This window comes from Jaculus jaculus, chromosome 5 (assembly GCF_020740685.1).
Source record: "Jaculus jaculus isolate mJacJac1 chromosome 5, mJacJac1.mat.Y.cur, whole genome shotgun sequence".
In the NCBI taxonomy this organism is placed as follows: Eukaryota; Metazoa; Chordata; class Mammalia; order Rodentia; family Dipodidae; genus Jaculus; species Jaculus jaculus.
This window is the reverse complement of record NC_059106.1, coordinates 6355832-6370601: the sequence shown is the minus strand read 5'-3', so window position 1 is coordinate 6370601 and position 14770 is coordinate 6355832. Positions and strand designations below refer to the sequence as shown.

At 42.0% G+C, this 14770-nt stretch overlaps 1 protein-coding gene across 1 annotated transcript in view; it reads right to left on the bottom strand.

Moving 5' to 3' along the window:
* Positions 1–14770, bottom strand: part of Uggt1 (UDP-glucose glycoprotein glucosyltransferase 1) — a 128695-nt gene that overhangs the window by 26747 nt on the left and 87178 nt on the right. Inside the window, exons 26-29 of the mRNA XM_045148663.1 lie at positions 12378–12473; positions 6102–6204; positions 3851–3930; positions 924–1113 (exon numbers count right to left, since the gene is read on the bottom strand). Of these exons, the coding sequence (XP_045004598.1) occupies positions 924–1113; positions 3851–3930; positions 6102–6204; positions 12378–12473 (469 nt within the window). The remainder of the gene's footprint in view (positions 1–923; positions 1114–3850; positions 3931–6101; positions 6205–12377; positions 12474–14770) is intronic.

Below are 14770 nucleotides of genomic sequence, written 5' to 3'. Positions count from 1 at the left end.
TTACATGGATGACCCTTACCCCAACACTCGAGAGGCAGAGGTAGGAGGATTGAGGTGAGTTTGAGGTCACCCTGAGACTACATAGTGAATTCCAGGTCACCCTGAGCTAGAGCAAGACCCTACCTTGAAAAACCAAAAAGAGAAAAAAAAGAACTTGTTAAGTAAAAGAAACCAGTCACAAAAGTCCATATATTATGTGACTGTATTCAGGCACAATATCAGATAGAGACAGAAACCACATCAGTGGCTATCAAAGTACATGGTGAATGATTATCAATTAGTATTATGATAGTTAATGTTCAGTGTCAACTTGACTAGATTTGGAATCACCAAGCAGACACATCTCTGAGCATGCCTGTGAAGGTATTTCCAGACAGTTTAACTAAAGAGAGAAGACCCACCCTGAACATGGCAGCACCATTCCCATGGACTGGAGTCCTGGAATGATTAAAAAGGGACAAAGGTGAAAGCAAACTGAATGTCAGCATTCCCCTCTATATGCTTCCTGGTTGGCACCAGAGACCAAGCCATTCTCACCACTGTGTTTCCCTGCCATGACAGACTGTCATGACCATGTCATCAACCATGAACCAAAAGACACCTTCCCTCCCTCATGTTACATTTTCTTTTGTCATGGATTTGGCTAGACACAGAACAGTAATGACACAGGCATGGAGGTTCCTCTGAGGGTGATGGGAACAAAATACATTGAGACAGTGGGACTAGCAGCTCTATGAGTACCAAAACTTCTAGCATTACATGTCTAAGGGTAAACTTGACTGAGCATGAATTCCTCTGAACAAAGCTGCTTTACAAAGTACGTAGAAGGCAAACAATGATGTCCACCACTAGTCCATCAGCATCGGTCACCAATAGCCCTATTATACACTAGGACTTTACAAAAGTAAATGTAAAATGCTTACCTCCTCCAGATAAATATTATCAAGATCATATGGCGTTCTGACCGACTCCACCATCCAACTCTCAGGTGTGTTCAAATTCAAAGTGAACAATGGAGACTGTGGCATATCCAAAAATTTTGCGATTGGACCCTTAGTAAAGCTATTGTCCGGGGTGAAAAAAATCTCCGGTTCTAAGACGTAACGGTAAAAGCTAGAATAAAAATAAAAGTGTTTGATTAAAAAAATTTTTTTTTATTTGAAGGGGAGAGAGAGAGACAGACACAGAGAGAGAATGGGTGCACCAGGGCCTCCAGCCACTGCAAAGAAACTCCAGACACATGTGTCACCTTGTGCATCTGACTTTACATGGGCACTGAGTTCTTAGGCTTTGCAGGCAAGTACCTTAACTGCTAAGCCATCTCTCCAGCTTGAGGGTTAAATTTTTTTTCTATGCAATCACAACTCGTTACAAGTATCTTCGTAAGTAAGAAAACTATATTTGGAGACGTATCCTTCCAGACTGGGAAAATATTGACTATCTCTTGGCCAAGTGATGTCTCCAAGGACTGTTGTAGACACAAGTGAAGAAAGGAGGAGGCACTGTCCTCAGCACTACCCTCCCTCCAATTTACTCTTAAAATTTGAGTCATAAATGGAGCTTGGTTCTTAGGCTAGCCTGGAAAAGACCATATGCAGTAATTTATATATTTTCTGGCCTGGAAAGATGGCTCAGCAGTTGAAGTGCTTGCAGACAAAGTCCAGCAACACAGGCTCAATTCCCCAGTGCCCACATAAAGCCAGACGCTCAGAGTGGTGCATGAATCTGGAGTGCATTTGCCGTGGCTGGAGGCCCTGTTGTGCTCATTCTCTTCCTTCCTTCTTTCCCTTCGCTTCTTCCCTTCCTTCCTTTCTTTGTTTCTCTCTGCTTGCAAATAAACAAACAAATAATATTTTTTAAAAAATTTCTTGGGGAAAGTGTGGGGGTGGGGAAGGAAGGAATTACCATGGGATTTTTTTTATAATCATGGAAAATGTTAATAAAAATTTAAAAATTAAAAAAAAAAAATTCTTCACTAAGTGAGGTAACCCAGGCCCAGAAAACCAAACGCCACATGTTCTCTCTCATTTGTGGATTCTAGCTACAGATGATTGGGCTTCTGCGTGAGAAGGAAAATACTTACTAGCAGAGGCCAGTAAGATAAAAAGGAGACATAAAGGGAAGAGAAAGGAAGGGAGGAGGGTACTTAATAGGTTGATACTGTATATATGTAAGTACAATGATTGTTAAGGGGAGGTAATATGATGGAGAATGGAATTTCAAAGGAGAAAGTGTGGGGGGAGGGAATTAACACGGGACTTTTTTTATAATCATGGAAAATGCTAATAAAAATTAAAATAAAATAAAATAATTTCTTCAGAAAGCCGGGTGTGGTGTTGCATGCCTTTAATCCCAGCACTCGGGAATCCCCCCCCCAAAAAAAATCTTCATAAAACAATAATGCAAACTCCGAGGTTCCTTTGGTTATTTGCAATTTCTGTTTTGGGTGGGTTTTTTTCTTGGGGGGGGGGGTTGTTTTTTCAAAGGTAGGGTCTCACTCTGGCCCAGGCTGACCTGGAATTCACTATGTAGTCTCAGGGTGGCCTCGAACTCTCAGCAATCCTCCTACCTCTGCCACCAGAGTGCTGGGATTAAAGGTGTGTTCTTTGTGGGTTTGTTTTGGTGTGGTATAGGGTTACATATGTATTGGTGAATGTGGAAAATGAATGCATGTAAGTGTAGGTGCACATGCATAAGGGTGTACATGCATGTAGAGGCCAGAGGTCATATTGAGTGTCTCCCTCAGTCGCTCTCCAAGTCATTTTTCAAGACAGCGTCTCTTACGGAATCTGGAGGTCACCAATTCAGCTAAACTAGCAAGCCAGCAAGGCCCAGGGATCCTGGTGTCTCTGTCTCCTGAGTGCTGGGATTACAGATACACACTCCCATCCTTGGCTTTTGTGTGGGTGCTGGGGATCTAAACTCAGGGGATCATGCTTGCATAAGAACTCTGCTGACTGAGCTGTCTTCCCATCCCTGCAAAACTTTTAACCCATTTAGAATCTAATCTACAGTACACAGCATATCATCAATTAAGGAATTTTCAATAGCCAGAGCATATATGTAGTTTGTTATTGTTTGTTTTTGTTTTTGTGAGATAGGGTCTCATTCTAATCCAGGCTGACCTGGAAATCACTGTGATCCTCCTACCTCTGCTTCCCAAGTGCTGGAATTAAAGGAGTACGCCACCAAGCCCAGCTTGTTTTTTTTTAATGAAGAGAACATAAGGAAAGCTGCTATCACTAACAGAAAATGCACTGAACTGCTACTACCACTATCAGGATGCTACTTCTTTCATACATGGTCACCCAGTGCTCACGGCAGATCCGGTCAAGTCTTTCCACTTGCTCTAGAAACATGATAATGAACACAAGCAAGTCTCCTGTACACGGCAGCTTGTTACCACTCTTCTTGACGAAGTGACAAGCACATGAGCAAGTTGCCTGGACTCATGAGAACTCTCCTATACTATGTTATTAGAACTTATGACTAGAGCAAAAATTGACATAACTGAATATTTAGCAAATGACTTTTCAAAAACCTTGTAAATCCACTAAATTCTTCAGCATTCAGTACTAAGCTTTTTTCAAAATTCTTGTTTGTATTTTATTTTTATTTATTAGACAGAGAGAGAGAGAAAGGGAAAGAATAGGCACACCAGGGCCTCTAACCACTGCAAACAAACTCCAGACACATGTTTCACCTTGTGCATCTGGCTTACTAGGTTCTGGAGAGTCAAACTTGGATCCTTAGGCTTCATATTCAAGTGCCTTAACCACTAAGCTACCTCTTTAGCCATCAGGACTAAATTTTGCATTTGGAGCCATTTTTTCACTGTTGTCTTATTTACCTTTTTAAAGGCATGTCCGAAAGTTTTGATTGGCAATTCATGAATACTCTTAGATTCATGTTTATCAGCTGCGTCAAGACCTAAAAGAACAAACCAGATGGCAAAAGATGTAAATTTTCTCTTTAGAACTCCCCATGATCCTCCTACCTCTTCCTCCCAAGTGTTGGGATAAAAGGCACATGCCACCATGCCCAGCTCAAGAACATTTCTTAAGAATGATTATGAAGATAATGAATGGCCTTAAGTCTACATTGAAGAAGTTTCTGGAAACCACACCTTCAATTCAGAATCTAAATCATATATATGGCTACAAAGAAAAGGGAAGTAGGCTACTGCAGATCATTGTTCCTTACATAAAGTTTAACCCACAGCAGATAGGAAACAAAGTAAATGATGGGACATCTTGCTAAAGAGGAAAATGCAAGGGTTCATTGTGGCTATTCATATTGCTATGTATGAAAAACTATAGGAAACAGTATCTACAAAAAAGATTAGGTGGGACTGGAGAGATGGCTTAGCAGTTAAGGTGCTTGCCTGGGAAGCCTAAGGACCCATCTTTGATTCCCTAGTACCCATGTAAGCCAGATGCACAAGGTGGCACATTCATCTGGAGTTCATGTGCAGTGGCTAAAGGCCCTGGCATTCTCTCTATCTGCCTCTTCCTGTCTCTCCCTCTCAAATAAAATAAAATAAAAAGATTAGGAGATGATACTTTAATAAAATATTTACCACTTAAAAAAAAAAAAACTACCACTTCCCCAAAACCAACTAGGGCTGGGTACATAGCTCATTCAATAAAATGACCACCTGGCATTTTAAGGTCCTATGCTTATTCCCTAGCATTAAAAAAAAAAAAAAAAAAAAAATCACTAAACTAAATGTGGCAGTGTTATCTTCAAGCATGCTACAGCACACTGGTGGAGGTCTGAGGAAAAGCTCAGGGTGCCTGTCTCCTTCCACCTTGCTGGAGAGAGGGTCTATCCTGCTCTTGCTGTATTCTGTGTGTCAGCCTAGCTAGCCCATGAGCTTCCAGGTTCTCCTGACTGTGACCCATACTGCCATAGCATGGTGGTATCACAGACATGTGCCACTCATTTTGCATCCACCTTTACATAGGTGCTGGGAAACTAAACTTAGGCTGGTAGGCTTGCAAGCAAGTACTTTTAACTACTGAGCCATTTCCTCAGCCCCTAAAGTTCTTTTAAATGTATGTAAAATGGTAACATCTTATACATACTTAAAATATATGCTACCAAAAAAAGCCCATGATGTTTATAAGGAAAATGAAAAATGGGGAATTTGTCTACCCTTTTGGCCTATCTCTTTACCATTATAAACTAAATTATAGCATGAATCAATTTAAAATTTTAAATTTCTTCTAAAAATTTGCTTATTAGAGACAGGGGCAGAAAGAAATAGAGAGAGGGGGAGGGGAAAGAGAATGGAAGTGCTTCTAGCCACTACAAATGAACTTCAGACGCATGTACCATGATGTGTATCTGGCTAATGTGGGACCTGGCGAATTGAACCTGGATCCTTAGACTTTGCAGGCAAGAGATGGCTCCTAAGCCATCTCTCCAGCCTGAATCAACTTAAATTTTGCTCTAAATGTATAAATATCAAACATTCATAGCTAACACAATTTGTATCAGTTTGCTAAAGTAATAAAGTTGTTTTCAGAGCCATTATCGCTCTTTTTGTTTGTTTGTTTGGTATTGTTTTTTTTTTTAAAGAATTTTTTTTAATTTATTTATTTGAGAGAGACAGACACAGAGAGAAAGACAGATAGAGGGAGAGAGAGAGAATGGGCGCACCAGGGCTTCCAGCCCCTGCAAACGAACTCCAGACGCGTGCGCCCCCTTGTGCATCTGGCTAACGTGGGACCTGGGGAACCAAGCCTCGAACCGGGGTCCTTAGGCTTCACAGGCAAGCGCTTAACCGCTAAGCCATCTCTCCAGCCCTGGTATTGTTTTTTAAGGTAGGGTCTCACTCTAGGCCAGGCTGACCTGGAATTTACTATGGAGTCTCAGAATGGCCTTGAACTCATGGTGATCCTCCTACCTCTGCCCCCCAAGTGCTGGGATCAGAGGTGTGCACCACCACGCCTGGCTTATCAATTTTTATGAGGAGGACTAGAGGCATTTCCTAATGCCTCTAGGAAGATGGCTATAAGACAAAGTGCCCAGAGAATCACAGGGCATTTGACTATTTATACAGAGAAAGATGAGAGTTGCCTCTCCAGCAGTCTTACCAAGAGCAAGGGGGCAAGCCTCTGTGCTTCTCTTGTGACAGGGTCAATGACAGCCACCACATCAAAATACGTCTCCCCCTCCTTGGGCTTCAGTTTAATTGCACTAAAAAAAAAAAAAAAAATCAAAAGAACAAAACATTAGCATACAGAAAACAAAATTAAGCTGTGGGGTTTTTTTTTGTTTTATTTTGTTTTTTTTTAACCTAAGGCTCTCTATCCCTCTTAGCATTGGCTACAATAATGGTCAACTAGAAGATTAAAACCAAAGCTAATAAAACCCAGGACCACTCAAAGTCACCTAATAAGAATTGAAAAATTAATGTGAAACAAGAAAATTAGGTTGAAACTGTATTTAAAAAAACAAACTGCTAAAAACTTCTTTCCTTTCTAGTTGGATGTAGGGTTCTGCACATGCAACTGACTCTACCACTAAGCAACACCCTTTTTTCATTTTTCATTGTGAGACAGTATCTTAATCAGTTGCTCATGCTGGCCTTGAACTTTCAATCCTCTTGCCTCAGCTTCTCACTTAGCTGGAATTACAGGTTTGTGTCACTGAGCCCAGATGCTAAAAATTCCTGATATAACCTTCTGACATTTTTTTTTTAATTTATTTTTATTTATTTATTTATTTATTTATTTATTTGAGAGCGACAGACACAGAGAGAAAGACAGATAGAGGGAGAGAGAGAGAATGGGCGCGCCAGGGCTTCCAGCCTCTGCAAACGAACTCCAGACGCGTGCGCCCCCTTGTGGTGCATCTGGCTAACGTGGGACCTGGAGAACCGAGCCTTGAACCGGGGTCCTTAGGCTTCACAGGCAAGTGCTTAACCGCTAAGCCATCTCTCCAGCCCAACCTTCTGACATTTATTGAACATTATACCCGTTTTTTATTTCCAGGTAAGGGGAGCACGAGGAGTAATAAACCATTAAAGTAACAGTAATAAAGTTCTGGGGATGTGGCTCAATGGTAGAGTGTATGCCTAGTATGCACAAAGCTCTGTGTTCAATCCCCAACAGTACAATCAATTAATTAACAAACTGAATGCAATAATAGTTCAGAAAACCTAAAAAACAGGGTGGTGGCACAGCACTCAGGAGGCAGAGGTAGAAGGAACACTGTGAGTTTGAGACTAGCCTGACACTACATAGTGAACTCAAGGTTAGACTAGGCTACAGAGACCCTATCTCAAAAAACAAAACAAAAGAACAATGAAATACAATAAAAACAACTCTGAAAATCAGAAAAAAGGGTCTCTTGCCACTGCAAACAATGCCTATCTGGCTTTATGTGGGTGGCTAGGGAAGCAAATCCAGGCTAGGTTTTGCAAGCAAGCATCTTTTATCGACTAAGCCATCTCCCCAGCCCTAAACAAGAAAGGGGCTATAAGGGAGGGAAGAGAGGGAAGGTCTTAAGGGGATGGTATTATATACAGGTATATCGTATATATGTAAGTAGATGAACAGATTACCGGGGGAGAATGGTCAGGGGAAAAGACTGAGTAAAAGAAGGGTGAGGGGAGGATTAATCAAAATTTAAGATGTTGGGCTAGAGAGATGGCTTAGCAGTTAAGCGCTTGCCTGTGAAGCCTAAGGACCCCGGTTCGAGGCTCAGTTCCCCAGGTCCCACGTTAGCCAGATGCACAAGGGAGCGCACGCATCTGGAGTTCATTTACAGAGGCTGGAAGCCCTGGCATGCCATTCTCTCTCTCTCCCTCTATCTGTCTTTCTCTCTGTGTCTGTCGTTCTCAAACAAATAAATAAAAAAATTAAAAAAATAAAAAAAAAATTAAGATGTTATGAATAAGCTATATGGAAACCTGCTTTTTTGGATAATGGCACACAAAGAAGCCATAGATTGTTACTAGAAAAATTTCAGTGCTAGGGATAGGATGCCTTCCTATGAGCTGTTGGGCAGGGAATGTCTGTTATGCCCCCAAAACATTACAGGCCATTGCCAAGCTCTTGGTTTCTCACCAGGAATAGATGGTAAGACCCTACTGCTGAAGACTAAACATGCTTGGGCTACAAAGACACTGTGAAATCAAGCTGGAGATCAGCTAAAACCTCTTCCCTGTAGGCCAACTGACAGAAAGCTGGAAAAAACATGCAACTCTATGGAAGAGAGAAGTCATCACTGGTGATAAACAACAGTGGACACTGGACACTGCAAGCATTAAGTCTAGACAGCCAGGCCAAATGAGCCAATGGATGCAATAGTGGCACATCTGTTTTGGGAGAAACCAACCACTTTCTAACTGGACTGGAGGTCCACTCCACAGGAGGAATACATGCCTGGTGCTGAAAAACCAGTCAAAATCCTATGGTAGGTAGGTCATGAGCTCTGGGAGTGAAATGCCTGCTGGTGCTTGGTTATATGCATATATTATGTTCATCAAACAGCCCTATCAGCACTTTTTAAAAATTCATACCCATATATTAATGCTATTTTCACTTTTGGCTAGAGAAGCTTCTCTTTTCAGATGGCAGTGACTACTGGGATGACTAAAATGGCACCATAGTGCTGAGAAGTGACAGAGGAGTGTTTGGCACTGAGATATCTCAATCACATCTGTTAAGTTTCAGGGTCCATTGTGGAAGAGGTGGCTGAAAGAATGTGCCAAAGGAAGGGTAGGATTGCTTATAATGCACTCTTCCAGACACAAAATGGCCTGGATATCCATGACTTGGCAGTGTGTGGTAATACCTACACAAAAGACCCTCATAATAGGAGGAAAAGATGATGATATCAAATTAAGAGACTAACTGAGCAGGGGAGGGGATATGATGGAGAATGGATTTGTGAAGGGGAAAGTGGAGGAAGGGAGGGAATTATCATGGTTTATTGTCTATAATTATGGAAGTTGTCAATAAAAAAAATCCAGCTAGAGATGGCTTAGTGGTTAAGATGCTCACCAGCAAAGCCAAAGGATCCAGGTTTGATTCCCCAGTACCAAAATAAAGCCAGATACAGAAGAAGGCACATGTATCTGGAGTTCATCTGCAATGGACAGAGACCCTGGAGCACCTATTCTCCCTACCTCTGTTCCCCCTCCCCCACCTTCTCTCAAATAAATAAATAAATAGTATAAAATAAATTTCTTATACATCTTGCTTTACATGGGAACTGGAGAATAGAACACAGGCTGGCAGATTTTGCAGGCAAGTGCCTTTAAGTGCTAAGCCATTTACTCTGCCCTTAAACTATTTTTTAATTGACAGGCATTTAGATAGTTTTTTTTGGGGGGGGGCGGATTTCGACGTAGGGTCTCACTCTAGACCAGGCTGACTTGGAATTCACATTGTAGTCTCAGGGTGGCCTCCAACTCACAGCGATCCTCCTACCTCTGCCCCACAAGTGCTAGGATTAAAGGCTTGCACCACCACACCTGGCTCTAAATAGCTTTTAACCTGTCAACAACTTGTACATCCAACTTCTCCCATATTCAAAGACATGTTAGACAGGAAATCACTGTTCTAGGATACAAATACTATTGAAGCTGACATGTGATGTCAATGGTTTTTCTTGAACAGCTAAAACTATTTACACAACCCAAAGCGTTTTGTTCATTATCTCATCATGCTTGCAGCCACACACTTTGTCTTCTTTTTATTTACTTTTGTCTATTTGAGTTTTTAAGGTGTTCCCCCCCCCCCCCAGGTAGGGTCTCGCTTTAGCCCAGACTGACCTGGAATTCACTCTAGTCTCAGGAGGGCCTCAAACTCACGGTGATCCTCTTACCTCAGCCTGCCAAGTGTTGGGATGAAAGACGTGACCCATCACGCCCGGCTTAAGTTTTCAGCCTGGGCCAGAGTAAGACCCTACCTCAAAAAAAAAAAAGTGTTTGACTTTTTGAGATAGAGTGTTGTTATATAACTCAAACTGGCATAGAACTGGAATCTTCCTTCCTCAGCCTTCTGAAAGCTGGGAGTGCATTCCTCAATGACAAACAGCTGTCCTATGGAAGACCAGCATGGCTTATGCACATGAAACTCCCTGTTGCAAGGACCCCTCAGATTTAAAAGACTTAAATCAGTCAGGGCTTCTACTACAAAATGACATTAACTGAGAAATATTTAAAACTTTTCCAAAAGCATAACTAGCTTTGTTTGACATTAAGTTTTATAGCGGGAGAGCATTTTCCCAGTGGGGGTGAAAAGTACAACACAAAGAAAAAACATAATGAATAAATCAACAATCCCAGATTCAATCGGCTGCCAGAGAGATTACTCCAATAAAAAAAAAAAAGTTCTTAAACCAGGCATGGTGGCTCACACCTTTAATCCCAGCACTTGGGAGGCAGAGGTAGGAGGATCACCATGAGTTCCACTGAGAATCTGCCTTGAAAAACAAAACAACAACAAATAGTTCTTAACAGACAAGTAGAATGAGCTTCACCTGCACAGTTGCTACAAGCCAAGTGTCAGGCCCAACCCAAACACTCTAGGGGCAGGGGCCAATGAGCTGCACTCAAACTCTTAAGAAAGAGCCAAAATCTGCACGCTAATATATAATTTGTAGCTCTGGGCTACTCTAGAATTCTAAGAGAAGAGTTCATTAGAGAAGTGTATCTATGGACTCTTAGAGGGAACACGAGCCCGCTCTCCAGGAAGGCTCAATGATCTGGCCACTCCAGGGTTGGGCAGTTTCACATGGCATGCTCATGTTATGTCCATATGGCACTTTTAGGTGACCCCCATATTAGGCATGCCCAGACTAGAAGAGCATCTCACCCCCACACTCTGTAACAAGAGAAGGGGACCAGACAAACAAAATAAATGAATATTGGTTTCCAGGTGTGGTGGTGCATGTCTTTACTCCAAGAACACAGAAGGACAGCCTGAGATTACATAGTGAATTCCAGCCAGGCCCTACCTCAGAAAACAAAAATAATCCATCAATCAAACATTCAACTAACTAAGACAAGTAACACTTCCCCTTGTGTCATAACAGAATTTGTAATTGAGCCATTTTAATTATGTAAAACTCATGGAGCTCATAGAGAAAATAACATCCTAAAAAAAAAATACAATTCTTGCTTAGATAATTAGTTCTTTTTTGTATTTTTTTTTCCCCTTTTTGGTTTTATAGGGTCTCATTCTAGTCCAGGCTGCCCTGGAATTCACTATGTAGTCTCAGGGTGGCCTCAAACTCACATCTATCCTCTTACCTCTGAATCCCAAGTGCTGGGATTAAAGGTGTGCAGCATGGCTGGTTTAATTAGTTACTTTCTTTTTTCTTTTGGTTTTTCAAGGTAATAGGGTTTCACTCTAGGCCAGGCTGACCCGGGGTCTCAGGGTGGCCTCTAACTCACAGTGATCCTGATCCTCCACCTCTGCCTCCCAAGTGCTGGGGTTAAAGGTGTGTGCCAGCACGCCCTGTAGATAGTTAGTTATTTTCTAAAAGTATGCAATACTGAGAGAAAAGTGCAGTTTTGGTACAGTCTGGGTGTGGAGGGCAAAACACAAGAAGGATTACTGACAGCCACAGAAGTCTCCACTCAATGGTGACATAAGAAATTAAGAGAGGTGCTGGGGATGAGATGTAGTTCAGTGGTATAGCACTTGCCCAGCATGCATGAGGTTTTCGGTTGGAAGGAAGGAGCAGAGAGGGGAAGAAAGTGAAGGAGAAGGGGAAAAATATCAGAAACTCACAAGTGGTCTGTTTAATCAAATGCTATCATATAATAAAGGATATATTCAGATTTATTTCATGTTATTTAGAAATAAATGTCAACTTTCATGCAATTGAATTGTTTTTCAAGGTAGGGTTTCACTCTAGCCCAGGCTGACCTGAAACTCACTCCTCCTACCTCTGCCTACCGAATGCTGGGATTAAAGGCATGCACCAATGTGCCCAATGCAACTGAATTTTATAAACAAAGTAAATTTTACATGTGAACACTAACATGTGTACAAAACTGCACACCAAATTTCCCATTCCTGTAAACAGCCTATATACAAACTTTTTTTTTTTTTTTTTTTTTTTTTACTTGAGAGTGACCGAGAGAGAAACAGGCAGAGAGAAAGACAGAGAGAATGGGTGCACCAGGGCTTCCAGCCACTACAAACAAACTCCAGACGCATGCGCCACCTTGTGCATCTGGCTTACGTGGGTCCTGGGGAATTGAGCCTCAAACTGGGGCCCTTAGGCTTCACAGGCAAGCACTTAACCACTAAGCCATCTCTCCAGCCCTGTATACAAACTTTATATGGAAAAATAAGAGGTGAAACAAAGGCAAACCCAGAAGCCTAATTGCAGTAATGTGCGCATACCTGTGTCTGTCTTCAAAGAACTGGTACTCAATCCTTGCGTCTCCTTTGGGCTGAGCTGACAGGAGAGCATCTACCTTCATCACCAAGTCACTTGCTCTGGAAGATGAAGTTATGAAATCTTAGCATCAATTTAACTGACAGTTTTCTAAATACTGCAGCAAGCCATCAACCTGAACACCAACAGGCATAAGAAAAGAACTGTTTTTATTTCAGGTCTAACAACTTTCATATACTCTTTTACCATATATGAAAGACAGAAAATACCCAGTTTGCACTCTTGTACATACTGTACTTGCTAAACATACCAGTATCTATTTCAGAGCTGACTGCTACAGGCTACAGGTATTTACAGTCTTCATCCTCTTTAAATAATATCACTTATTGGAATTAGTAATCTTTCATGGAAAAATAAGAATCTTGGTTCGATATCCCAGGACCCACATAAACCAGATGCACAAGGTGGCACATGCATCTGGGAGTTCATCTGCAGTGGCTGGAGGCCCTGCCATACCTATACTGTCTCTCTCTGTGTCTGCCTCTTTCCCTCTCTTGATCTCTCAAATAAATAAATAATTTTTAAAATCCAAAAATAAAAAATGAAAATCCAGGCAAAAAAATTCTAAGAACTTTATGAGTTTTAGCATCAACCTCTTGGTGGCTCTGTGATACCTTAGTTCTTGAGAAAAAGATAGATCAATTATCATCTCTGGTCAGTAAAAACCAAGTCTTGTAGCCAAGTCAAAGGAGCCACAGAAAGAGAGCCCAAGGCCATCGTGACATACTTGCTTCAATTTATGCAAAATTGCCCTATTGGTATCAGAGAAGGATTTCACAGGCTAGGAAAAGGAGCAGCACTAGAGAGCCACTGAACAAGAGCCAACCTCTTTTATAAAAGTATATAATTTGTATGTGTGTGTGTGTGTGTGTGTGTGTGTGTGTGTGTGTGTGTGTGTGTATTTGGGCACATGGGCTAGGTCCATGTGTGTAGATCAGAGGAAAACTCCAAGGTGTCTGTGCTCCACTTTTCTGAGACAGGATCACTTTTTAAATTCTTTATTTGTATGTGTGTATGTGTATGGATGTCAGGGCTTCTTGTCACCACAAATGAATGTTAGAAACTTTTGCCACTTTTTGGTGGGTGCTTTGGGAACAAAACCAGGGTTGTCAGACTTTGCAAGTAAGCATATTTAACTGCTGAGCCATCTTCCCAGCCCCAAGACACAGCTTCTCACTGATGCAAATGAAGAGAAGGCTTGTAAAGCAGTGTCAGACTGGCTGGCCCACAGGCTTATGACTCTCCTGGTGCTGTTTTCCACTGTCATTAGGGTCACAGGTGCAGGTGCCACTTTGCTTCCAGCTTTACATTGCGTGCTGGGGACTTGCACCTGGACTGACAAGCTTTGCACGTAAGTGCCTTTAGTCATCGAGCCATCTCCCCAGTCACAGGAACCCCTTTATCAGTGACCCCCATATGGACTCAGATGAAATGATCTCTTCTCAGGGGATGGGCAGGCAGCTCAGTTGTAGAACACTCGCCTCGTATGCAAGAAGCCCTGAACTCCACCCCCAGCACAGCACAAATGTTTCCCTGTAACACATGGCATAAGTCATTAAAATATAGATCTTGGGTCCCTGCAGGAAAATGGCTGAGCTTGGACCAAAGTCAGTTCTATTCATGTGTCTGGGGAACATTTACTGGTCACCTAGTTTTCAGAAAACTAGTAACTGATGCAAATGTTTCAGATAATTGGAGGATAAACAGTGCAGCTATGTCCACCTATGAAGTGGGGAACCCTCTGACTAGAGGGCAAAGCTGCATGAAGTATGGCATCCCCATGAATCACACTGCCTGGCAGGTCACCACAGAAGTCCTCGCCATATTCCATTATATACTGTGTATGCATTAAAGCAATGTGAAAAATTTCAATGGTAAAAATAATCAAATTAAAACCTGCAAAGCTAAAGTGAGCTACCTGGGAGCTGGGATCCACACAAACACCTCACTATGTCATCTCAGGGTAGCCTCAAAATCACAGCAATCCTACCACTTCTCTGTCTCCCAAGAGCTGGAAATAAAGGCATGCACCACCACACCTGGCACTTTGTGTGTTTTTGCACTGGGTGAGGGCATTCATGTGAGTGCAGGCATGTGGAGGTCCGATAACAACATGTGGGTGTTGGCCCTCCACCTCCTTTAAGGCAGGATCTCACATTGTTCACCGCTGTCTTTGACAGGCTGGCTGGCCCCTGATATTCCAGCAGATTCTCCTGTCTCCCTTTTTGCCTATAGGCATAGGTGTGATTACAAACACTTGCCACAGAATCCGTTTTTTTCATGTGGGTACTGAGGATCCAAACCCTGGTGCTCTTTACCCATTAAATCCATCTCCCCT